Genomic DNA, 27,824 nt, shown 5'->3' on the forward strand with positions numbered 1-27,824 from the left:
TTCAAAAACAACTTTTTCTCTTGTCTTAAGTTAATCAACATGCTTTAATGTCTATAACATTCTTAGCATCAACACTTCAATTGGTCAACAAATCATACATAAATGTGTAAAGCATTCTTAACATCAACACCTTAATAACGTTCATCTATATGCGTTACCCTAAGTTAATGTATATAAATCTATAAACATAAATCAATTTTCAACATATATACGTAATAAGTTATTTAGTGAAACAAATATACCAAAAGTTACAATTAGAATAACTTGATTGTCATCCATATATAAAGTCTAAAATATGAATAATGAATGAAAGGAAGAACCATAATTGAAGCATTTACATGACATATAAAATCTAAAACCTTTAAATAAAAGAGACTTTTTTTTTTATTTTAGTGCAACTCATTAAAAAAAAATATTGACAAGATACATAAGTATTTGGGAGATGTGAAAACCTAAATAAAAAAGTCACTCCAAAACCATTTTACATTAAATCAAGCAACCATGGATCATCTTCGTTGGAACATCATCTTTCAAGAAGTAGTAGAAAAAGGGAAATTTTCATTTTTGAAATCTTTCACATCATCAACTGATATCATTCTTTTTCTTTGTGTTTTATAGTTTGTTTGGCTTCGGTGGGTTTTCAAAGAACATCTTGTAGTGGGGGTTCGACAAGATTGGTTTCTAAGTTCTTGTGGGTAACAAGAATCTTGTTTATTTCAAGTGTCTTTGCATGTGAAAATTGTTGTGTTAATAACTTGTATTTGATTAGTGAAATCTCAATTAAGTTGGATCATTGTTGAAATAATTGAACAAATATAAAAATGTGCATGTTCAAGCTTTCTCACTTATATCCATTGTGTTTACTGTTTTCATTGCGTATTTTTAACTAATTAAAACAGTCGTTGCATTCATTCATACATTAGCTTAGATATCATCATTCATTTACATTATGTTTCTTCGATAATCATACTAGTAGTGACAAAATCAATCGATTAAAAGGAAATTATCAAGTTAAAAAGGGTACGAAAAATTATTTGAGATATAAAGAAAATCGTTACTAAAACTAAGTAGTTATCTCAAGTTAACATCTGCGTTAACTTTATAACACTACAACAAAATTCATTTTTATCGACAATTATTTACCGATAATAAATTAATTATCTTTATTTTATTATTTAATAAAAGTATTAGTGACTAATATATAATGGTCACTAAAAATATATTTATATCACACCAAAATTTATTATTAGCGACAATTATTTATTAAGAAAAACTTTAGTCCCACATCGATTAGAAATAAGATAATTAAAGAGTATATAAATGAATAATAACTCTCACTTTACAAGTTTGTTATGTAAGATTGAGTTAGATCTATAACTTATTATTCTAAATTAGTATGAGATTACTCACTATTATCAAACTCAATAATCTTTAAAGTTAAGAGGGTCGACTATTGATTAGAAAATACTATATATATAATTAGAAGACAACTCATCTTACAAGTCCCATATCGACTAGAAAGTAAAAAATGTCACAAAAAGATATACATTTTTTTCGACCATTATAAGGATTTTTACCAGCATTTGAATAATTGTCGCTAAATATTTTAACGACACTGCATATAATGGCTAATATAAAAATGCCGGTAAAAGATTTTGTAATAATTTTTATTGCCACTAAAAGTCATATTAAATGCTACTAAGTCTATTTTGTTGTAGTGATAATATGTTGATAATGTGAGTATTGTAGCTTTATATACAGATCAAATTTTATTTACTATAAAAATTGATTTTGTATATATTTCTTATGTATGATATTCTTATAATTCATGTGATGAATTATTGATATTGTTATTATTATCGCACTAATTCATTTCTATATAATGGCACATTGAATCAAATCCACTTGTGCTTTGATAATTATTTTTTGCTAATAACTAGCGACACACGGATTTTGGTTTACGTAAGTTTTTGTATAATTCAATATTATAGTAGACAATCAAAAAGTAAAAAAAAAATAAAAATAAAAACACAATAATTGCAAATAATATTCAAATATTTTATGTGATAATATAAATTACTAGATAGTAAGACATGAGAAGTATACATAAATTATTTTGATTTAATTTAATTTTAATATTTAAAAAATGGTATACCGATACATCAAACCTAATTATTAATACAGTTCGATTTTTAAAATCTATTTTATATAAACAATGCGATTTGATTTTTTTAAAATTGGTTATATTTTTTTAAAAAAATAATGCAGTCTGGTTTCAAATCTAAACTTATTCATTTGATTTTTTTTACACCCCTAACTTTGATCTCCGTAGACACACATTGATATCAACTACTTGATATATAATTGTCATAACTACATGGATGAATTTAATATATATCAAATTATTACTATATTTATAAATCATTTTGATAGATGTATAAAGATCATGGTTTGTCCTAACTATGAGAAGAGTGTATTAGAAATTCTACTTTGACTAGTGAGAGTCAAAATAGTGTAAGTGGGGGTACAACCCTCACCCCATGAGCTAACTTTTGGAGTCGATTGACCTAAAACCCGAATAATTATCGATCCCAAAAAAAAGTTCAGAAAATAAAAACATGAAAAATAGCATAGCACTTTCAAATTGCAATTATTCTGCAAAACAATGTAACATTTTACACCACGAGGGAAATGCAACTGGCATATTTAACATGCTTGGGTGTAAGCAGCAAAAGGCATTGCATACCTATAGAACAAAAAAAAAAACATTGACAAGGATTGGCCTTCTTTAGGAGCACCAATTGCAGCAAGAAAATGATAAATATGAGGAAGGGACATGACCAGTTCTTCGTATATAGTCTGCTTGCTCTTCAGTTTTTGCAGCTTGGTGATTTCTATTGGCTTCTGCTGCTGCTCGCTTTTCCTCAGCCTTGTGCCTTGCAGCTGCTAATTTATTCATTAGCTTATCATGTGCCTTACTCCGTATTCTTTCAACTTCTACCTGCAACCAAATTATTATTTTTATAAAAATATAACATTACACTTTTGGGTAACTAACCAAAGTTTTTTTCGGTAATACTATGTATTATTGAGATTTGTTCATTTATTGCTGGGTAAGTTTGCTAAAATGTTAGAATCTAATAGAAGTCATCTCTGATTACTTAATTTTCAACACCAACATCTTGGTTTTCCTATTCAAATGTATCAGTCAAGCAATCAACTCTCATAAAAACTTCAGCACCCCATCACGTAAGAGTTTTGGACTTTGAAGTGCATGCAACTCAAACTCTTCTATCTTCTGCTGAAATTCAACTTCATTTAGAAGCATAAGGATCGAACTCCTGATGAAATGATCATAAAGTCTCTAATTCCATGTCAAGAACTAATTCTCCTAAAAGCTTGAAAGTTGATTTGGTGTCAACAGAATTCCCAATTTAAAGTGAAAATATAAAGACTAAAGAAATAAGCATAAACATGTTCTCTCAGCATACAAGAAGGGGTAGCCACTTTTTCTTTATTGAGATTGGGACAAAATACACATCTATTTGATACTCATACTATTATACACTTATTAATGTACCTCAGTCTTGACGAATAAGAAAATGTACGTGGCTTCACCTACAGTTATTCATAAGAATATTACAAAAGCTTTCTCAAATTAGTAACGCAAGAGAGCAATCCACACCTTATTCATTAAGCCAAAAGCCAAAGACAAATGTCTCATCACATCAGATAGCAACAAAAAGAATGTCCTATCATGCACAACACTGATAACTACCACAGCACCAGAGCATGCATCACACTTTCAAGTTGCAAGAAGAATTTCTTATTAAAGACCATAATAGTTTTTGTACATATCACAATTTAGTTTACATTAACTACCAATGTCCATGACCTCTATCCAGGGAAACAGACAAAAGTGATAGATTCATGAAGAGAATCTACTGTGTAGCCATTCTAGCATCCCAAATGGTTAACACCCCTTCTGATAAGCAGAAGGCATACGATGCCAATCTTTGAAACAAAATCCCCCAAACTCTAAAACATCCATGCTTCCTTCTTTGTCTTCAGAAGCAATACAATATCAGAATAGGTATTTTCCTCACCTTATTAGTTCCTACTACCACACAATATCATTATGTTGGATCCTTAATCTAACATTGGCCTTATATGTAAATAATTATGTATTATGTATTGTGGATGATTACTTAAGTTGAGCCCAATTAAAGTGATCAAATAAGGTTTGATTAATTTGGGCATTAATGTACATAACATGTTATGGGCCTTTAATGTGTAGAAAGTAGAAACTAAAGGGTGATTCTACTTGGTGATGATCTAAAACAGAAATACACAAAGGGTAACCTAAGGATTGTCTATAAATATGATATGGTCCCCAGGTCACGAATCATTCTCATTTCTAACATCCCATAATCAGGAGGAGGCAGAGGGAAAATTAAAGGATTTCCTCAAGGGAGTACGTATAGATCTAGAAGACCGAAGACCAAATCACACGATTCTAAAGAACATGAAGACCAAATCGTACTATTCTAAAGAACATTTGGTCATAATTAATTCAGGTACGTTTTCACTTTCTTTTTTTTCTAATGATCAATATGATTTGATATTTTGGTTCTAGATGATGATTTTCATCTAAGGGTTAATTTTAGTTCCAACACATGATTCAGATGTTGGTCAGTCATTGAATAACAGTGAGAGAACAATATAATAATACAAGGTAGACAAATACAAAATAGAGAAGATTAATTATAACCATATGCAAAATATTATTTTTGCATTCTCAACCTGTTTCAGCAAACTGCCCTCTTCAACAGAACACTAAATGGCTGATCAAATGGTCCATACAAAATATTTTCAAAGAAAGTAAAGACAAAGTTGAATTATAAAACTAAGACATATTTCTCTTAGACCCAGTGAAGTCAATTGTAACTTGTAAGTTTATAAGTTATAGTAAGATATAGATTAAAATATATCAGATGTTCTTATTTTCGGTTCACATTATCTATACCTATTTAGGGTCGCTTATTCATCTCCTTACACGAATGTTGCCATTGTTAGGTTGTGACTCATACATTCTTTCATATTTTTGATCCATAGACATGATATACATAGAGTTTCAAAGTTGGTAACCAAGGATTAATCTACCCTCATAGGGTATAGTTTCTTCCATTGACCAAGCATTATTTTAACACCGACGAAAATTGATCCTAGGAGCACCAAGTCGACCCCGTGTCTCAGAGCAGGCCTTACAAACATTAGGCCAAGAGGCTTGGTTATACATTCTTCCATATTACGATTAGAAGTTAGCATCCAAAGTATTACCCGAAAAAGCTAAGTTAAAGAGCCATGTTGGAAACAACAAAATTAGTAATAATAACAGGTGTATACCTCAATTTTTCTCATCTTGGCTTCTGTTTTTGCTTTCTGATGATTTTCCCATGCTTGTATTTTCATCTCCTCGCGCCTAAACCTGTGCAACTAACACCATAGAGTTTTAGAATGTAGCAATACAAATAATATTAATCTTAAGCTATGTGTTTTTGACACGGTTTATATGCCCATAAAATATTGGTTTCATGTTCCAATTATCTGGTTAATTATAGAGAAATTTTATTCATCTTTCTTCATCATGTCACAAATAAGAAACACATCCATAAACCTGTACTAAATATCCAAGATTAAGGGAGGAAGGCAAGTTTTAAGTTATTATTCCTAAATCCATAGAGATGCCAAGAAACTGACAGATATGAAATTTAAATGCATATCTATAGGCGATAAAAACTCCACACATTATCAGAGAATTCGGATACTAAGGCCTTAAGTTCTTTTTTTCCTTGTTTTTGAATCTTGAGGGATAGCCAGATAGGTATTGATGGGACTGAGAGTTGGGGGCAGTTATGACAGTTGTGGTAAATCAGTGGGAGCAGTTATGTATTTTAGGAGCAATTACTTTATGTCTGGTGTGATTGTAGACAGTTATCAGGTTCAGTTGTGCATATTTTATGCCTAATGTGATGATAGACAGTTATTGGGTTCAGTTATGTATTTTAGAAGCAGCTATTGTATGTATAGTCTGATGTGGAAAGTTATTAAGTTTTATAGGAGCAGTTACGGTAAAAGTTTTTTTAGAGGGGTATAAATGTTTTAAAAAAAGTGAAACTGAAATCAAAAGAAAGATATTTCTTTATAAATTGTTCCATAACAAAATTTGTAACTGTTTTTTGTCTCCACTTTTTAGTGAATCATTATATTTCTCAAATATTAAGAAAATAATAATTTCTCACATTCTTTCCGAATAACCAGCAACAACCATATATCTATACTTATTACATATAAGTGAGATATCAAAATTTGTAACTTTTTTTGGTCTTGGATCATTATATCTCTCAAATATTAAGAAAATAATAATTTCTCACATTCTTTCCGAATAACCACCAACAACCATATATTCCATTATCTCTTTTATTTTATTTTTATTTTTTAAAAATTTAAGAGGCACGAAGTGCCTCTTTCCTCTACAAGTAGATATTATAAATTATAAGGTAAGAATGACAACTTCTAGATGTGTGCATTAGCACTTCCAAGAATGATTGTCCTTTTTATCTTGAATTAGTATACATGATGACATGATCAAAGCCTACACAAATCAAGGAATTAGTGCAATGAAGTTCATCATCCAAAAAGCCTCTCAACCAATACGATGTAAAACTTTGTCTGCATCCCAACAATCATCTCCTCAAACAAAGGACCCAACATAGTCTCCCATTCAGCGGAATCTATTTGTATGTTATGGGTTATTAAATGTCATCAAATCCAACCAGCGGATACCACCGTTATAGTTATGTTATGGTATCTGTCTTTGAGGGAATATATTTATATAAGAGTTATTTCTTTTATTGTTTTTTATCGAGTTATTTGCATACACAACTCCATAATGGTAAGATATTGTCTACTTCGAACCTAAACCCTCATGATTTTGCTTTTGATCGCCACTCAAAAGGACTTTCGACCAATAGGGTATGTGTGTGCATCACAAACTCCTATTTCTCCTTATTTTAAGGATGTAGGACTTTGTTTATATCCCAACAATTTCACTTCAATTTTTTAACTTTGTTCCTCTGCTATATTTCCCTTTCTCCTTTTTTTTCAATTTTCCTGCCTAGATTCTTCATCACAAAGTCATTTATGATGATTTGTTCAAACAAAACATAAAAATCCAGGTAGCTTATTATCAAGAAACCAGGGGAATCCGCAAACATGAAAAAGCTTTAGAAAATGCTACTTACAAAAGAAATGTATTAGAAATATTACTTTTTATAAGATTAAACACCTAAAGAAAATGGTAGGTCCAGATTCTTTTGGCAAATATTCATGGGTCTATTTGTAGCAAAAAATAAATAGACAATTGATAAAGTCCGGTGCTCTTGAAAGCTTCAGTTATTAAGTGAATGCACTGTAATAGTTTTATATCTTTGAGATGAGATGTCACAGGCCCCTCATGCAAGCTTTATTTGGGCAGCACCCTTTACTCGATGAAATTTAATTTAATTATGAATAATTGGGCATGTTAATGGATTTACATCTCTAAAGCAGCAGAAGTTACAGATAATGTTAACATCAATAATCAATATGAACTGACCTGGCCATATACTTGGCCTTCTCAGCTTCCTCCCATGCTACTGCACGTGCTTCAATGACACTCTTAGGTGGTTCTGCTTTTGTTTTCAAGGAAGTGGATGCATCCTTATCCTCCTCTTCTTTGCTAGCCCATGCAGCAATGTTCATTTTACCTAGTTGTGTCCCAAGGACCATTATTTCTCGTCTGGTTTTCATTTGTAGCTCCTTTTCAGACAATTCATTTTTGGTGAGATTCAGATTGTCACTAAGTGAATCAGTTAAAGTAGATGCAGGGGAAGCTCTGGGAGGAGTCGAAGGCCGGGAAGAATTAGGACTGCGCATTGGTGTCGTTGCCCTCACTGGTGTACCTGTTCTTGATGGCTCCTGGCTAGCAATAGGGGTCATTTCTGTACCCATGTCTCTCATTGATACAGACCGAGCTGTTGAAGGGGGAGGAACAAATGTTGTTGCATTCTGTATGGCAAGAGATGAATTATGCTGGCTGAGACTAACTGCCAATATCAGAAAGAGAACAACAGAGCAAAGAATTATTAAGAGTCAGCTCCATGTAAAATAATTAGTAAATTAAATTAGACACAATTTATTTAATTCCTTCAAATGCAATTATGTACATCAACTTCTGGTTATAGGATATCATTTGAAGATAGAATGACTTCTCGAGCATTTTGGTGTAGGAAAACATGTTCATGTCTATTTCTCTCAAAAAAAAAAAATTATTAACCTAGGTAATATGACTTGAGACTTTTGAACTCTAATGGACAGCAAAGTAGGTAATAATTGTAAAGAAAAAAGGAAGTTACTACGATACCCTTGCAAATTGGGTTGTTTTAATCAGTGTTTTAAAAATCGACTTGGACCGATTGAACCAGTGGTCTAGTCGGTTTGAACCTTGAGTTAGATCGGTTATGCATTCGACTTGTTTTCAAACCGGAGTAAACCGGTCAATTTTCCAGTTCGACCAGTGAACCAATGGGTCAAACCGGTCAACCACAATTTTTATTTTTTTTGAAGGGACCACAAACCATAAAAATAATAATAGGAATTGTATCCTGCTCATGGAAGAGCAAAGAGCCTTATCAAACATAACAATGACTACTTGTTATAATGTATTTGTGTGTAATATATGCAACTTAAATAACTTTTATAGTATATTATTAATTTTAAATTATATATTTAATATTACAATATCTATGTAGATATTACATATATTATTTTGTGATATCAATCGCAAATATATTATATATGTACATATTATTTATATTTTTAATTTGTATTATTATACAGTTTAACATGTAATTTTTTATATATTTCTTTATACAAAGTAAAAATAAATATAATTTAAAATAAGATGAAAATTAAAATTTAAAATATGATATGAATTTATTGAAATTTATAAGTATAAAATATATTTAACATAAATATTTTTTTTAAAAATTAATAGAAACTAAGTCATGTGGTTCAATTAATGACCCACCGGTTCAATCTTTGACCCACTGACCCAGTATCCTAACCGGTTTGATCACCGGTCCGGTTTTTAAAACTATGATTTTAATACAGTCAATTTTTTAAACTAATGAAAATGATGTAAAGTGTACATTTTTTTTCTTTTCATTTTTATTTTTTTTTCTTCTACACTAAGTGATGTGTTCTTAACAAATAGTTGATCTAAGTAATTAACTTACCATTTCTTTTCACCAAATATTGGTCTAAGTGTTTCAAATTGTTTTGTAGAAATCAAAATAATTTTGAAAAGAATACAATAAGATTCTATTTGCTGAAGTTGAGGGAGATTTTTTAAATTTTTTATTCAATTTGCTCTTTACAATTTGTACACAAATGTAAAAAATCTCAATTTATCATGACTCATAATATATCAAAAATATTCTTAATAAATCCAAACATTTTGTATATATATTAAGAATTTTAGAAAAATATATTGAAATAAAAAATATAAACATGTTAAAAATCAAACAATTCTAAATCAAATGTTCAAATATTTAAAAATAAAAATAAACAAAAAATAAATAAAAACAGTTTCAAAACCCTTTAAATATATAAGGGTTCGGTAGAATTTTTCCAAAAAAATATGGAGTCCATTTGCAAGACTTTTCCTTGTGTTGGAAGTATTTTGAAGTGTGTTTTATTTTTATCTTATATTTTCCAAAAATAATAAGATTCATGCAAAATTATAAACAGATCAAACATAATTGTAATTAAACACCGGTGAATGTATAAGCAAAATCTAATTCAAGAAGTCAAGGGATAAAGACAGACACTATCATAGCCCTTCTTTAACCCAAACATGAAAATGTAATCCATCTCCACAATTTGTCTGCATCTCTTATTCGAAAATCTTGTAGCAATACCATAGAGTATAAGTCAATTCAGTTATTTCTGTATATCCATTTTGATGGCAAGTGATTATTTTCTGTGCTATTGCAGAACATCATATCGACAAAATTTAAGCAGTTTACTGATTATGCGAAGCAGTTGAAGGCATAGGATTCAAAATATCAAAACAAAAATTTTCAGGGAAAATTAGGGATATTGAAGGTTCATTGGGTTTTGTGAGTCATAGAAGGATTTGCAGGCACTGGAAAGTGTTGTAGGGATAGATTGGTGGCTCCTAGAATGCTACTTACAGAACATGTAAGATTGGATTTGGGGATTGATAGGGGGCAAATTCAAGCAATGAATAGCAAAGGATTTGATGGCATGGCGGTCTAATTTTTTTCTACCAAAAATAAATGAACCAAGTTGTTAAAAAAAATAATAAAACTACAACAGAAAATAAAAGAAGGGAAAAAAACCTCAACATCTCACATATAGTTCTTGGAAATTAGTAAATTACAACGGAAATTTTTATAGTCCTACTGTACTGAAAAAGTGGGTACTACTACCATTCATTTTTCTAACACACACATTCATGTGCACATCTGCACTTAGTTCCCTTCTAAATAAGCACTCCATTCTGACCAAGTTTTGAAAATCACTACAAGGTCAAAAAGAGGAAGAATTGCAGTAGTATCCACTCTTTCGGTGATCAGTAGAACTCATCAAGCTTGGAGTTTCCCAGGATACATCTCTTCTATTTTTGATGGCTAAGTACATTATTCATACAGGACTCATCAAACTTGGGGACCAAGTAAACCATAACTGAAGGCCCAAGTTGAATAACAAGCCCCAAAGAAATATAAATGAAAAACATAACCTCAAAATAGAGGAGAAATCAAAATACTCCAACAAGAATAAATTTAAGAGTTATTCTTCATCCTCACTCTTTATTTTCTCTCAATTTAAGGGTTCTAAAGTGTAACTCATCTTCAATTATTAGATTGAAAGAAAATAAAGGGTGGAGATAAAGAGTAACTTTTCTAAAATTACTCTTAGAGTAACTTGATTCCTCATCATCAAAATAATAATAATAATAATAATAATAGTAATAACTTAAGAAAACCACGCAAAACTAATGTCCATAAAAATACCTCTAGGCCAGAGAATAAGTTATTAACTGAATCTGAATCAACACTAATCTACCTAAATTCTAATTGTCATCTGAATTAACACAACACTTATGTCATCAGGATTGCAGAGCCAACATACACTCACTAGAAGTGACAAAAAATATATATAATCTTTCAAAAAATATTAGCAGAAAAATAAAAATAACATTTTTAGAATATAACTCCAATAAAGAACTCAAAAACACAATCAAACATTTACCACAAGAACTTTCAATTGCATAGGGATCAGCCTCCCAACTCACAAATTTCTGTCCTCCACTTTCCATATTAGTTTGATTTGTATCAATCTGCTTGGTATCTGGCTCATCTAAAGCAATTTCCCTTTGATCTGGAACTTCAACAACAACCTTCATTGAAGGTTGCCGGCTTCCATAACCAAGACTACCAACCTTACGGGGTCCTACATGCCCACCTTGCCCCTGTGTCTGTGCTGTCTTCGGCCTGTTGGATGTTGGACTTGCTATCCACTTCTGAGCATCATCCCATTTTGATGGCGCTGGTTTTGAGAATGGCCCTACAGGCACTCTCTGTGGAGCACGCTCAGCCTTTTGAAACTCAAACACTGATGATGACATGCTCGTAGTATCATGCCCACTATCATAATCTGAAGAAGGGTCTTCTAAGATTCTAGTCCTTGAACTGACTGCTGCATTAGCCTTCACAAAACGATCACCAGCAACTGCCTCTATGCTACTGGTGCGAACTATAGCAGAAGTTGAATATTCAGGAAGGACACTCACAACATCTACATCTTTACAATGATCAGAACTGCTACCACCTGTAACAGGTATGTCAAAGGGAAGTAACCTTACTCAATAGGAAACACCAGCCATTCTATTATAAATCATAATAATTAGCAAACACATACATATATCATACATGACACTGCTTACAATTATCATTGTATAAACAAATGAAATACATCAAACAAAAGAAAGATAGCCACAAGTTTAAATAGTACACCATATTTGAGATACCAAGTACATTATATATTAAAGAATGTCTTGTTCCCTTTTCTTCTCCCTTTTTGCATATAATTTAAATCATAGTATACAGCTAAATTTCCACAGTGATGACCACGGGAGTGAAATCTTACAACTTGAGTAACTCAATATCGTAGATTTACAATATGACAATATCTTTGAGTAACTCAACCTTCAGGGAAGCATTATATTCATCAAGATTAAAAATGAAATAGCATACATACCAGATTCATCCATGTCTGAATTCTGAGATCTCGTGGTGAAAGTAGAATCAAGCTCTTCCTCTTCTTTCCTTTTCTTCTCCACACCCAGCAGCATGCTCCTTAATTTTCCCGGTGAGAATCCCCCACCACCCTACAAACCCAAGTTCGCATAAGCCAAAGGCAAATCAAAGAACCCCAAAAATGAACGGATCAAAACAAGTGTCTGGACTTTGCAGAACAACAAGCAGCTTTGACTGTGATACTCAGTCTCCAAGTACAACAGCACACAGAGAGGTAAGAGTGAAATATTGAAAAATGCAAATCAAGCAAAACCAAAAAAGGTGAAGTGGATGAAAGAGATGCAAGAGAGACCTGAGGCTTTTGGATCCTTTCGTAATCCATATTTGACAAATGGATTGTCCTAGTTGGAGCAAAAATGCAATCTTTACATAATGCAGACTAAGTAAGGTGTTCCTCTCTGCTACGAGCTAAGTACTTGTTTGGGTTTGAAGCTTTTTAGTTGCAAAAGTTACAACCTTCTCTAATTTTTCAACTTTCAATAAGCAGAGAGAGAGAGAGAGAGTGGGAAGACAAGAAGATGCAGTAATAGACGGACCTGTCTCTGACCTGTTGTTGTACTACATTGGCTTTTGTGGCCCACTTCCCCCACCCTATATAATGTAATCCCTTTTGTTACTAATATAAGCTATGTGCAATTATTATCTGTCTTTTAATGCAAAATCTATCTAGTTCAGCAAGTTTAATAACGGGTTACGGGCAAATCATGATAAGAGGGGAGTTTAACATCCAATCACCATAATCATGTTGCCACGTGACTCTATCACACAGTAACACTTCATCATAGTTAATGTATACCACGTTAATGTATACTTTTTTCTTTTAGTCTTCACATTATTCTTTTTATAATTTTAACCTTTATAAAAAAGGTTATATAAAAAATTTATCTTTAAAACTCCACACTTCCTTACTAACATGTTTAAAGGAAGTCATCACAGAAGCATGAAATAATTTTTTTTCAATAATTAATAAACATAAATAAAGTGAGTTTCATATTTTTTTTTATCCGTAAAATTTACAAAGATAAAGTTTAGAAAAAAAGTTTCATATAATTTAATGTAAAAACATGGTTTATGTTTTATGAAAATATCAAACTTTTTTCTATAAATCAAACAAAAAGAAATTATTAGTATCAACTTAATGATAAAAGATTAGAATAATGTGCAGAAAATTTAAATCAGAATTTTAGGTTTAAATTTTAGTATTATCATTATAATTTTGATAAATAAAAATTAAAAAAAAAAAGGTGTGTGCTTTTTTATTTAAATAAAATATGATTAGAATATATATATATATATATAATAAAAAATATATTAAGTGAAAATATGATATTAATATTTTTTAAAAAAATAATTGATTATTTTGATGAATTGACATAGAGTTGGATCAACTGATTAATGTTAATTATAGATGATATTAAAATTAGAAAATTTTAATTAATAATATAATATTGAGACTTGTACTATCCGACCTGTGAAGCTAAGCTCCGAGCTCGGTACCACGGCACAGGATAATCTCGGGTACACATTATATGACGTCAGCTCGGCACATAAAGTAAATCATAACTGATCCCAAAGGATCTCGCCCTAGGCGAAATATATTATCCAATCATAATATATCTTATCTCAGGCCCAGAGCCCAAAACAACCTAATTCACACCAAGGTACGTGCATTATTAATATGAGACTCATATTCACACAAACCCTAACTTTAGCATCGGAGTCTCTTTTGCAGGTACCTCCCCCATCTTGGAGCACCAGCGCATCATCAAAGGAGGCTCACCGATCTTACTGGACAGATCATCGCCATAACCAGATTCCGGTAAGAACATTTGGCGCCCACCGTGGGGCCGATCGCGACAGCTCTCATCGGCCACCTGTATGGTTTCTACTAGGAGCCACATCAGACGAGCAACGGACGACGTAAGCCACTCAGTCACCATGGACAGCGATGCAACAACATTGAGAAGGCTAATTGATCAGGTCGAACAGATGCGACAACAGCACGATGCCGATCTCCAGAACATGCGCGCTCAGCATGCAAACGATCTCGCGGCTATGCAAACAGCCAATGAAGCAGAACTCGCAGCCTTACATGCTAAAAACGAGCATATCCGCTCTCAGCTTCCTCGACACCACTCCAACCAGCCCCCCGCGAGAGCAACACACGCGAGGAAGAGGCACATTCAGCCACCCAATCTCGGGCAACGACCAAAGCACCAACCTCGTGGCCCGCCACGCATCGATCTCACGCCCCGACGTATAAGTCAGGGTAGGACACCAGCAAGGCCGCCACCCATGCTGTCGAAGGCCAAGAACCTTTCCGCCGTCACCCTTTCGTGGACGGCAACATGGAGACTCCGCTACCTCGCGGATGGAAACCCCTCCACCTTGACCGCTACGACGGCACAACTGACCCCGACGAACATATTGATTCGTATACAACCCAGGTAAACCTCTACACTAACAGTGATGCTATACTGTGTAGGGTTTTTCCGATCTCACTTAAGGGAGCGGCACTTCATTGGTACACCCAACTACCTGCCGGGTCCATCGACAGCTTCAACACATTGGTAAGGCGATTCTTGGCACAGTACGCCACCTGCCGACCCCATCATACTACCTCGGCCGCCTTGGCCAACCTCCGACAGAATGACGACGAGCCCCTACGAAGCTTCATGGAACGCTTCTCCAGCATCTCGGTGAGGATACGAAACTTGAACCCCGAGGTCGCCCTACACGCCATGCTCATGGCACTCAAACCCGGGCCTTTCGTTGATTGCCTATGCCGAGACGCCCCCCGCGACATGGATGAACTCCGCGCCCGCGCAGCTGGATACATCCAGATGGAGGAACACTCCGCTTTCCGCGACCAGATTCGCGGAGAAACCCCAGCAAAACCAGAGCAAGGGCACAAAGACAAGGTCAAGGTCAACAACGACAGCCATTTCAAAAAATCCACTAGAGCAAGCAGAGGAGGGAGGTACGACTTCTACACCCCCCTAAACGCACCTAGGGTGCACATCCTAGAGGAAGCCAACAACAACAACTTTCTCGCCCTTCCACCACCAGGCAATACCCCCAACAACGCTGACACATCCAAGCACTGCCGATACCATAGAAATCATGGTCACACCACGGAGGAATGTCGCACGCTCCGAGACCGCATCGAGGAGCTCATTCAAGCGGGTCACCTCGGCCAGTACATACAGCGACAGCAGGGTGGTAGAAATAGCCATGGAGGCCGGGGACGCGGAAGGAGACGAGGTTCAGGAACCCGCACCGATGCACCCTCGGGTCCCCAACAAAACACTGGTGGCGCAGTGCAAGCCGAAATAAGCCAGGAGACGGAATCCACCCCGTTGAGGGGAGTCATCAACACAATAGCAGGCGGCTTCGCTAGAGGAGGCGCCAGCAGCTCTGCCCGAAAAAGACACTTGCGGAACGTCAACTGCGTTCACCACACCACCTCAGCTCCGCACCAAAGTTCACCACCGATTTCTTTCTCCGACGAAGACTACGCCAGCCTCGCCCCTAACCAGGACGACCTCATGGTCATCGTTGTGGAAATAACCAACTGGAAAGTACAAAAAACACTGATTGACCAGGGAAGCTCGGCTGATGTCCTGTATTGGCCAACTTTCCTAAAACTAGACGTCCCCCACTCTCTCATTCAACCTCACACGGAGCCTCTAGTCGGCTTCACAGGAGAGCAAGTCCACACCCGGGGGTACGTAGACTTGTTGACGACCTTCGGAACGCCACCAGATACAAGACGAGTCATGGTTAGGTACCTCCTCGTGGAAGCCAACACTTCCTACAACATCATCATCGGGCGACTGACTCTGAACCAACTCGGAGCAGTCGTCTCAACTCCACACCTCACTATGAAGTTTCCAGGGAAGGACGGCAAAGTCATTTCAGTCAAGGCTAACCAAAAGACAGCTCGGCAATGCTACGCCGCAAGCCTGAGAATCTCTACTCCAAGCAAGCAAAACAAGGGGAATTCCCCCACTTTAGACATTTAAATTTTAGCACTTCTTTATTTTCAGTACGCATATATTGTGCACTCTTTTCCCGCCTTGGTCCTCGACCAAGAGGGTTTTTAACGAGGCACACAAAAACCATCAATAAAATTACGTGTTTCGCACAAAATTACCTAATTACGCGTTTCGCACAAAATTACCTCTTCCATCGCTCTTGCATAAATGAAATCACGCACTCCAAAGGCCTACACTTACTAGCATTTCCGAGGTCAAGTCTGAACCTCGCAGGATTCATAAGGTCGAAAACGAACCTTACCAACTTTTCCGAGGTCAAGTCTGAACCTTGCCAGTTTCATAAGGTCAAAAACGAACCTTACCAACTTTTCCGAGGTCAAGTCTGAACCTTGCCAGTTTCATAAGGTCGAAAACGAACCTTACCAACTTTTCCGAGATCAAGTCTGAACCTCACAGGATTCATAAGGTCGAAAACGAACCTTACCAACTTTTCCGAGGTCAAGTCTGAACCTTGCCAGTTTCATAAGGTCGAAAACGAACCTTACCAACTTTTCCGAGGTCAAGTCTGAACCTTGCCAGTTTCATAAGGTCGAAAACGAACCTTACCAACTTTTCCGAGGTCAAGTTTGAACCTTGCCAGTTTCATAAGGTCGAAAACGAACCTTACCAACTTTTCCGAGGTCAAGTCTGAACCTTGCCAGTTTCATAAGGTCGAAAACGAACCTTACCAACTTTTCCGAGGTCAAGTCTGAACCTTGCCAGTTTCATAAGGTCAAATACGAACCTTACCAACATTTCGGAGGTCAAGTCTGAACCTCGCAGGACTCCTAGGATCAAAAAACCGACCTTACAAACTTTTCCGAGGTCAAGTCTAAACCTCGCCAGTTTCATAAGGTCGAATACGAACCTTACCAACTTTTCCGAGGTCAAGTCTGAACCTCGCCAGTTTCATAAGGCCGAATACAAACCTTACGTGGTTATCCGAGGTCAAGTCTGAACCTCGCCAGTTTCGTAGGATCGAATACGAACCTTACAAACCTACCCGAAGTCAAACCTGAACCTCGTTAGGTCCGCAAGGTTAGAGATAAACCGCGACGCACTTACTCAGTCAGAATTGCGAGCAATCCTCACATGAAATCGCTCCTCCCAAGCCCAAAAACGAAATCAAGAAAGACCTAAAACACAGTCAACATCAAGTGAGACCCAAACAATGACTCCCATGTAGGACTAACCGCAAACCTACACAATAATTACTTAGTCTAAACCTGAAGTCAAACGCGAACCTCTCCACGGTTGAGATCGATATCCGCCTAAGGTTAAGATCGAACTCCCAAGCGAAATTTGACTCAGAAGCATAATCACATACAAAAATACACACACAGGCACCAAACGTGTACCTCAAACAGCGCGAACACCCAAAATTAAACGCAAAAGGGGACAAGGTAGAGAAAAATATATACATATAAGTAGCATTCAAAAATTCATTAAATGGGCCCAATGAAAAAATCAAACAGAAAATTACAAGGGCAGCCTAAACAGAAGCACCCTCACTAGAGCTGTCATCGGCGTCGTCCTCCCGAATCAACATCCCAAAGCGGACGGTTTTCTCCACATGCATGGAAGAAAAATCGAATCTGGGCGCAAGAAGTCGGGCCTGGCGAGCAGCCTTTTGGAAGCCCCTCCTATGCTCAACCACGACGGAGCGCTCAACCTCGGCAAGTCTCCTCTCCACGGCCGCCTTGCCCTCAGCCAGCTCGGACTGCTCCGCCTTCAAGGTAGCAATTTCATCCTCATAGCCACCCTGAATAACCTCGCCGCGGAGACGCTCCTCGGCCGCTGCTGCCAACTCTCCCTTGAGGGAAGTCACAGTATCCTCCAACACCCGTACCTCGTCGCGGGAAGACGTCACCTTGTCTTCCAAAGAACGAGCACGTTTTATGGAGAAAGCTGCAAGCTCCTGCAACTCCTTCACCTGGGCAGCATAAGCCTCGTTGGATCGCAGCGCAATCTCAAGAGACTTTTGAGCCCGCGCGAGATCACCACGGGCAGAACGGAGCTCGACCTCCTGCCGCCTCGCCTCGCCAACGACAGCACTAAGGGCCTTATTCTCCTCCATCAAAATCTTGTGGGCCTCCTTCTAAGGTTGGAGTCGCCCCTTCAACTTTGCCAGTTCTTTCTGCTGCCCGGCCAAAACCTTCTGCTGCTGACTCCACTTGGGCTTCCAATGGCCCATTATTCCCATGACCCTTTGCAGCATAACTTGGGCAGCATCAAAACTGTCCGCGGGGCTGACCTCGTCAATCAACCCCTGATCCTTGGAACTCAGCGACCCCTAAGGAAAGAACTTCTCCGCGGTCACCCCCGCACTCCACAGAGAATTCAAGTTCGCGGAGGCGCTCAAATGGTCCAACCGCACGGTGTCAACACCTTTACCAAAGCAGTGGGCCAAATACTGAGCTAGAGGAGGACCCCGCGACGAACCCTCCAGGGGCACCGAAGCCGCAGCAGAAGCCGGCGTCCCCTGCTCAACATCCTGCAAGTCCATCACGGGGACCCCCGAGCTCGCCTACAAAAATCAGCCACACGTCAAAAACAAACACAAGGGCCATGAAAGAATCACCAAAGAAAGTACACAAACACTACTTACCTCGGCAGCCTGCATAGCAGGCTCAGCAGTCCGAGCTTCCCCAGCAGCACGTGTAACCACCTCGACAACATTTCCTGCCTGCGAAAAATCCCCCCTAAAGTCAGATAACCAACCACTACAGCAAAGGGTAGACGAAAAGCTTAAAGAACGGAAAACTCACCACCTCGGCAACTTGAGCAACATGCTCAGTTACCTGATCTCCCGTTACGGAAGCAACCACCCCGACCTGCAAAAGGAACCAACCAACCTCAATAAGTCCAACCTAGTCAAAAAAGGCACTTGGAAAAGCGATATCACTACCTCGGCAGCCTGTACGGCAGACTCAGCATTCCGAGCCACCTCTTCAACAACCACCTGGGACGGCAAACTCTCAGTGAGGCCCGCCGTGTTAATATCGGTGGTTCGGGAGGTCGCCTCGCCGACACCCGGAGGGACAGAAGGGCCAGCAGCCCCTTTCTCCTCCCTCCTCCTCTTCCGGCTAGCTTTGTGAAGGGGAGCCTCCTCCTCTGGGTGGTCGGGAACCTCGAGCTCAGCAACTCTGTAACGATGCTTAAGCTCCTTCCACAACTTCCCCATATGATCTGCAAAACAAAAAAAGGGAAATTTGAAGAAAAACAAGAAAACAAATCATCCAGCGACCAACCGAAGGCAAAATACTCACTCTCTAGATCCCTCTCCCTGTGCGCTGACCTCTCGAGCGACAGGATGAACTTGCAATCCAGCGGCCGAGGAAGCGCCTCAAGATTTTTGATGGCTACCAACTCCGCAGCCGTCAACGTCGATTGGTCCACCCCATGAAACCTAGACGGTTTGGGGCACCAATAAAATGGGAACTTCGGCAACCCGCCGAAGTAGAATGCACCATCCTCCTTCGGGTCGACATCCACTAAGGCGACCCGGAAAAACTCCTGTTTGAAGTTTTTATACGATTAGGAGTAGAGGGTGAACAAACCTCCACCCTTACCCCCATTCAGTGACAAAATACCGTAAGGAGGGACACCCAGCTTCAGCTGGTAAAAATGAAGAAAGACGGGAAGAGACACCTCCATCCCTAAAACTGTACAAAGGACCTCGAAAGCCCGCAAAAAACCCCAACTATTGGGATGCAACTGACAGGGAGCCGCATTGATGTGACTCAAGAAATCACACTCAAACTGAGTAAAAGGGAGACGAACACCCAGATCCCTGAAGAAGCACCAAAACACATAGGAATGGGGAGAGTCAGTCGACTTCCCCATAAGCACACCTTCTCCAGCCTGACAAGGGTCAAGCCGGAGCATTGAAGAAACAGAGGGGTCACAAACCCGCCCCGTTTCCCAAACGGCGTCAACATCAGCGCGCGAGCGAAACACACTCTCAACCCCAGCCACGTCGCGCCTGACCCAATCATAACCAGGAACCCCTGGCACTAGATCCTTGGGAGGATCAACCTTCGCGGCAGCGGCCTCACTGGTGACCACCGCCTTACTCCGCGCTCTGCCTCTCCCCCTAGCAGGCGCGGAAGAACCAGCACCACTCCCCCCAGCCATATAAGAAGAAGAAGAAACGAGACAGACCCCACGAAAACCCGGAGAGGAAGGAAGAAATGAGAGGAGCAGGAAATACCTGGTACTATTCCTCAGAAAAGTTACCCTAGCAACAGCGGAGTCACCGGGAACGACGGTGAAAACTGAAAAGATGAAAATGGAAAGACAATGGAGGACAGAGAGAAAAGCATGCACGAAAAGCCAGAAGAAGCAAGAAGTGAGGAGAAAAGAGGCGCGGGGAGAAGAAAAGGTTCTACCCAAATTCAAACGGCCATAACACGTGTCAATCAAAGGGCACACTTGAACACGCAATAAATGAGGCCCATTATGACAAAAGGAGCCATCATTGCATAACCGTCACACCCATCAACGCGCAGCCCTCGGTTACTGAAACGAGAAACCACACGCGGCGCAAATGAATAGGCCAGCGTATCCAAAAAGCCATTCCCCCTGGAGAAGCTCGGACTATAGTTCAGAACTCGGCACCTCGATGCAAAATGATCCCAGGCATGTAATGTGTGTGGAAAACTCGGTATTTATGACCAGGAGCCCCCGCTCCTGACTGAGTTCGCCATTTAACAGCAGTCCTAAGGTCGAGTCCGAACCTAGAGACTACATTCTCCCAGCCGAGGTCGAATCCGAACCTTGAAGACCACACATACTTAGCATATAAAAACAAAAATGATGAGGTCTGACCATGAAGCATAAGCCTCAGAAACATCTCATCGGCCCAAAGAGGTCACGCCATCAAATAAATGAACGTACGATCTGGCCACCACGGCACCCTCACATTCCCAAAAAAGCGGAACAACAAAACGACAACATGTACCAGTGTAATGAGCCGAAACACGACCCTCTAGCGAGCCTGACCTTAACTCCTCGACCCATGGTCTTCGGAGCTCGGGGGGCTAATGTACTATCCGACCTGTGAAGCCGAGCTCCGAGCTCGGTACCACGACACAGGATGATCTCGGGTACACATTATATGACGTCAGCTTGGCACATAAAGTAAATCATAACTGATCCCAAAGGATCTCGCCCTAGGCGAAATATATTATCCAATCATAATATATCTTATCTCAGGCCCAGAGCCCAAAATAACCTAATTCACACCAAGGTACGTGCATTATTAATATGAGACTCATATTCACACAAACCCTAACTTTAGCATCGGAGTCTCTTTTGCAGGTACCTCCCCCATCTTGGAGCACCAGCGCATCATCAAAGGAGGCTCACCGATCTTACTGGACAGGTCATCGCCATAACCAGATTCCGGTAAGAACAAGACTTATTTAAAAAAAGTAACTAAAGGATTTTTTTCCTTTTAAGACTTAATAAGAAGTTAAGTGTAATATTATATTATTTTAGTTTTAATAAACATTATTATTAAAATATTTTAATTATAAAAATAAGATTAATAATAAAATAAAAGACAAAAATTATTATATGAAGGAGACATTAGAGCATCATAAGAGAATAAAAATTTATATATTATAAAGGTTTGTTTGGTTCAAAGCAAAGAAGGGATTTTAATAGAGTAGGAGCGAGAAAGGTAAGGATTATAAATCTTATTTAATTGAAAGAATGGAAATAGGAGTAATTTGCATGTAAGAGAAGTAACATTTTTCTTATTTGATTTATAGGAAAAAGGGAAGAGTTTAAAAATTAATTTATTTTTATATTTTTATAATTTTTAATTTAAAAATACAAGTAAAAATATTATAAATATTATACTATAAATATTTTAAAACTCTTCTCCTCCTTTTTCTTCCAATTCTCTCAATATTGAAGAAGAATTAAAATTAAATATTCTCTCCTTCAAAAAATTAAATCAAATAAAAAAGTTAATAAAAATATTTATCCTCCTTTATAAATTACACTATGTATCTATCACATCTATATTAGAAAGAGAGAGACCAAGATGATAAAGGAAAGAAGAATGAAGGAGTTAATGAGAGAAGAAAGTGAAGTCTTACAGCAATGCGGTACTCATTTGTTTTTGGTGAGTGCACTCTTTGGATGCTTTTTTCTCTCCTGTAATTGTTGTTTATATGTTTAGTCATTCTCTAATGTAAATTCTCCTTTCCAGTAATTTTATCATTTAACTGGATGATAAACTATGCTTTATAAATGTAATATCTGGTTAAATGTTGATCCTGTGGAGATTTTAATGAGGCTGCGAATATGTTATATTAGGATTTGGAAAGTTGGCTTTTTTATTATCCTCTATGCTCTTTTTCCTTATGATTATTAATGTTTTCTCATTAGAGATAAAAATTTTATTTTTCTTCACTTTTTTTAAAATGAATATTGTATGTTTCTTTAAATATAAATAATTAAATATTATATTTTTTTTACTCTCTTATACGATGAATATTATATTTTTTTTCTCATTTCCTGTAAGTAAAAATATTGTTTTTTTGTTAATTCCCTATATGTATGAAGTCATATGTTTTCTTACGCTCATATAACACAACGCTTTACGCTTTCTTTCTATAATATACGAATGAATTTGTATTTTATACCCATGTTAAGAGATCTAATTTGGCAAGAAAATAGTAACATTTGGTCTCACAAAGATAACCAAAAGTTAGCATGAACTAAGTTAAGATAAAATATCTCCCTTTATTAGGGGTGGGATCTCTTTCGAAGTTTATTTTTATATCAAGGTTCATTTACGTAAAGAGTAATTCTATTCAATAATTTATAAATTATGTCAGATTTATGCTTATTTAATAATTCATGTTTTATATTAAATTTTAATAATATAATTGTTAATTAAAAATTTTTAATATATAGATTAAGTCTTAAAAAAAATTTAAAATTTAAAAATTAATTAAAATTTTGTTTCATTAATTTAAATCAACGGATACTCATAAAATATTTTATATGTTGATTTGAATTCATATAACAAAGTATCAAATAGTTTTCAATTTTTTTTTAAATATGTAAACTTGATATATACATTGAGAACTTTTAATTCAAGATTAAATCATTAAAATTTAATATAGAACATAAGTTATTGAATGAAGTAAGTCTAAGTATGAATCTACGGGATGTTGTATGTTGATTCATGTTGTTAGTTATATATTCATTTATTTGTGATCATGCATATAAATGAATAAGTGTTGAATTATTAAGACATTCATATTGATAATGCTTTAGGCATTTAGGCATGTTATTATTAAACAATTAAATGTCAAGGTGATGGTGCTGAAATTTTTTTAGGCATTTAGGCATGTTATGTTGATTAACTTATGACCGAAAAAGGGGGTGTTTTCAAAAGTTGCATATTCTATTTGTGACACCCTTACTACCCCAACACATATATAAATAAATCTTGTAAATAAATTAAAGAATAAAATATTCAACGTTAGTAATAAGGGTTCACATAAAACTTTCATAAATAACCAAAATGATTAAAAAATGAAATTTTAAAAGTAAAACTTGAGAGTTTATAAATTATTTTAAAAAATAATAAATACAACTCTAAATCCATATAAAAATTCCATATTCTAGAATTTTCTGCTCCGATGTCACAATATCATAGCACACTCATAACTCAACAGTTGACATTCTAGATGTCACTCAAAGCCGGATCTTCCTTACCTAAAAAATTCACAAATTGTACGGTGAGAAAAGAAAACATTTATATATAAAGCACACAAGGAAACTCACAACATCATCTCATCATAACTTGAAATGTTATTTACAAGCATTTATATATATCATAATTTATCAATCATTCATCATTTTCACATCTCAATTCACAATTACATCAATCCATCACGATCCACATAAATTTTACAATTAACACTATGCCAAGGTCATGCCACAACTGACATAAGTGATATGGGTTAATTGCCTCACTCATCCCATACCATGCCAGGGGGACGCTCGTCCTTGTAGTATCACTTACCCAAGGTTCGTTTCATCCCTGGTCATTTGGTGTGAGGAACCACAATCACATTACAATCCACACAATCTCTTGCAATTAACCCTATGTCAGGGCTGCCATATGTGACATAAGTGATGCGTGTTAATTGCCTCACTCATCCCACACCATGCTAGGGGCACGCTCGTCCTTGAAGCATCACTACGCAAGGTTCGTCTCATACTTGGTCATTAGTGTGAGGAATCACAATCACAATCATAATCATATCCAGACAACATCTCATCTCATATCTTAATTACATATTACATACACAATTTCATATCACATACACAATAGATAAGTCCCACAAAATAAGGGTTTACACACCCCTCAAGCAATTCACATCTAGATCATCAATTCTTATCAATTAACATAACAATAACATTCATAAATTAATAAAATAATCAATAAAATTATCAATTTAATATAATTTTAACACAAACAGGAAACCCCCAATTATTCCAAAACCTAATTCACGGGCACTTTTCTACAATTTCGTTCTCTCTCCCAGATCATCATTCTTACAAATTAAATATATATTTCTGATCCTCAACACATACAGAATCTAATGGTATCATTAATTCCTCAAACAGAAATAATCTAATTTTTCCAAAACCTAACTTACAGACATTTTTTTATAATTTCGTTCTCTCTCCCAAAGCATCATTTTTACAAATTAATCATATATTTGTAGTCCTAAATATATACAAAATCACATAAGACCAATAATCCTTGAAACAGAAATAATTATAAAATTACTCATAATCCTAAGGGACTCTTCCTCTACCCAATTCCCTCATGTAACTCTACATATAAATAATTCCCTTTTCCCCTGTACCTGGATAAATAGTAGCTGAAACTAAAACAAAGATCTCCTTGGTCTCCTCCTCTGAGTGCTTCTCGATCTTTAGAGAGTGTAGAAGGAAAAGAAGAGAGCAAAGAAGAAAAGAAGAGAGAAGTGAAAAGTGTGTTTTTGGGAGTGCTAGAGTGCTCTATTTATAGGATCAGATGTCTCCAGAACGGCCCGTTCCAAATACAGAACGGCCCGTTCTGGACCCTTAAATCCCGAGTAAAAATCACATCCAGAAAGGCCCGTTCTCAAACCAGAACGGCCCGTTCTGGGGTGCATTAAAAACTCTCAACGGTCATATTTTGGAACGACCCATTCTGAAATCAGAACGGCCTGTTCTCATAAAAGGTTTAAATTTAAAGGCCATTTCTGAAATTCAGAACGACCCGTTCCAGTTGGGAACGGCCCATTCCCAAGTAAGAATCATAGGCAAATTTAATGATTTGGAACGGCCCGTTCCGAGACACTAAATCACCTTCATTTTAATAACTTGGAGCGGCCCGTTCCAATTTTGGAACGACCCTTTCTGGGCTACTAAAATACCCCTGTGAATTACTAAATTACCCTCATTGGGCTTTTGGGCCCTCGTACATTCTATGAAAATTGGACTATTATACTATTCATTGTGATGATATTGGTGTGGTGCTCAAGAACTCAATTTGTTGAAAATCTTTATTAAGTAATTGACTCTTAAAGTGGATAATTGAGTCTTCTCTCAAAGACCTCAATTACTATTGTATGTGAGCCAAGTTGAGGTATACCAGCTATAAGTGACCAATATTGATTCGTATGTGAGTAAGGTTTAGACATACATATATAAAATGACTAATCAAGTAAGGTGCAAGGTCGAGGGCTTAATCCTTAACTGAGTACTGAATGGTTAAGTATTTGGAGGATAATTAGTGGGTTAATCTCGTAAAGAGTTTAGTGTTGCAAGCTAATGTCATGTTAAACTCATGCCCAAGTTGTTTTACCCTAACAAGAATATACTAGACTTCCTAGTTTAAGTGAAAACATTCGAGAAGTCGTGTTGCTAAGATTAATATCTCATTTGATTGTTGATCTAGTAAGTGTAAAAAGATTGTGTTGGTTTGGAAGGGTCAAGTCACTTAGACTAGTCACCTTTTTTGTAGGAGATCTTTGTAGCTGAATTCATGATGACAAATGTAATTGAGATGTTTTGCATATGATGTATTGGTTGTAGTGTTGTTCACATGCTTTATTGATTATATTGTGGAACGACATTGATGAGGTGAAGTATGAAGTTATCATACATTATTGAGTTTCTTACCTTGTAAGGTGTTGAATGCCATATTGAGGTATTTTTTTGTGATGCTAATTGTAACCATGAGGTGTAAGTTGTGTGATTTACATGTTGGTGTTTGTTGTGTAGTTGTTTTACTTTTGTACTTATATATGTTCATTCATTTGAAGATTAGTTTACCATTGCATATTTTCTAGTGGTTGGACTACGATAATTATATTTATATAGAAACAAGACAATGATAAGCAATAGGTGGAGTTTTATGGGGCCATGCTGGTAATGGCAATGTTAATCTTTGGGCTACTTCGATGTAGCCAGACTAATAGTTGGTAGTTGTTGCTAAATTGACAACCTAGGTTTATACATTACAATTTTTGAATTATTGTGTGTGCGTGCGTGTGTGTATATATATATAAACACACACACACACAAATACTTATATAATATTTCATTTGTTGACGCAAAACCTTTGCACATGTATGTATAGATCATCACTTGTATATCCAATAACTATTCATGTATTAATCCTAAATAGTTGGAGGTTTTTCATTGCTAGTAGTTGAGTCGTTAAAGATAGGGATCATGGCAGGTTGTAATAAGAAGTCTTGTTATTTCATTTTAAATGTCACATAGATGCATAAACACTTGTTTTCTACTTATTATTTTTTCATTTAGACTTAAAATCTCTGAGGATTAGTTTTTATATTTTTTAAGAGGTTTCATAAGGTGCCTGTTCACTCTCTTAAGTCGTTACATTAGTTTCCTTTCAATAAAGTTAACACAAAATTTTGTTTTATGTTTACATGTTTCCGCAAATGTATACATGTTTTATGGGCTGTAAGTACATATTTGACTGTTCTCAATTTTGAGTGTTAATATTGTTGAGATTTCCATTGACATTAGTTTCTGTCTTTGTTATAAATCATTTTTATTCTATCAACGGACTCAAACACGACAAGTATATCGACCGTACAAGTAGTAAATTTAAATCGTATCCACAGGGACTAGTTAGGTAAAACAAGCATTTAATGACTATTCATTACTAAAGAATAATTCCATTTTTTCATAGATTATCATGCATTTGAAGTAAAGATTATGACTATTGGAATTTCAAACCTATAATATAATTTGTGTGTATGTGAAAGGGATAAGAAATGGT

The 27,824-nt window shown here is 36.5% G+C and overlaps 2 protein-coding genes across 3 annotated transcripts; one reads left to right on the plus strand and one right to left on the minus strand.

Annotated features, from left to right (window-relative positions):
- Positions 1–2,602: 2,602 nt before the first annotated feature.
- LOC109804899 (Remorin family protein) lies at positions 2,603–13,008 on the minus strand. 2 transcript variants are annotated; one of them, XM_020366817.3, is made up of 6 exons: positions 12,739–13,003; positions 12,388–12,517; positions 11,380–11,958; positions 7,658–8,147; positions 5,407–5,488; positions 2,603–3,001 (listed from the first exon to the last, which is right to left on the minus strand). In XM_020366817.3, exons 1-6 carry the CDS (start codon positions 12,766–12,768, stop codon positions 2,789–2,791), a joined length of 1,524 nt encoding a protein of 507 aa, XP_020222406.2. In that variant the 5' UTR covers positions 12,769–13,003; the 3' UTR covers positions 2,603–2,788. The 2 variants fall into 2 exon arrangements, 1 of the variants encoding a protein (XP_020222406.2); XR_002240268.3 differs by having other exon boundaries at positions 2,828–3,001; positions 5,407–5,496; positions 12,739–13,008.
- A 2,242-nt stretch (positions 13,009–15,250) lies between these two features.
- Positions 15,251–16,471, plus strand: LOC145955167 (uncharacterized). Its single transcript, XM_083069876.1, has one exon. It carries the CDS (start codon positions 15,251–15,253, stop codon positions 16,469–16,471), a length of 1,221 nt encoding a protein of 406 aa, XP_082926002.1.
- The last annotated feature ends 11,353 nt before the right edge of the window (positions 16,472–27,824 follow it).

This window comes from Cajanus cajan, chromosome 2 (genome assembly GCF_000230855.2).
Source record: "Cajanus cajan strain Asha chromosome 2, NIPB_CcT2T_4, whole genome shotgun sequence".
Lineage (NCBI taxonomy): Eukaryota > Viridiplantae > Streptophyta > Magnoliopsida > Fabales > Fabaceae > Cajanus > Cajanus cajan.

Excerpts from the sequence above, each read along its gene's own strand:
- LOC109804899 (XM_020366817.3), bottom strand. The coding sequence starts at position 12,768 with ATGGATTACGAAAGGATCCAAAAGCCTCAG. Across the intron at positions 11,959-12,387 it reads TTCAGACATGGATGAATCTG|GTGGTAGCAGTTCTGATCAT; the intron begins GTATGTATGCTA and ends TACCTGTTACAG. Across the intron at positions 3,002-5,406 it reads CCAAGATGAGAAAAATTGAG|GTAGAAGTTGAAAGAATACG; the intron begins GTATACACCTGT and ends ATTTGGTTGCAG.
- LOC145955167 (XM_083069876.1), top strand. The coding sequence starts at position 15,251 with ATGGATGAACTCCGCGCCCGCGCAGCTGGATACATCCAGATGGAGGAA.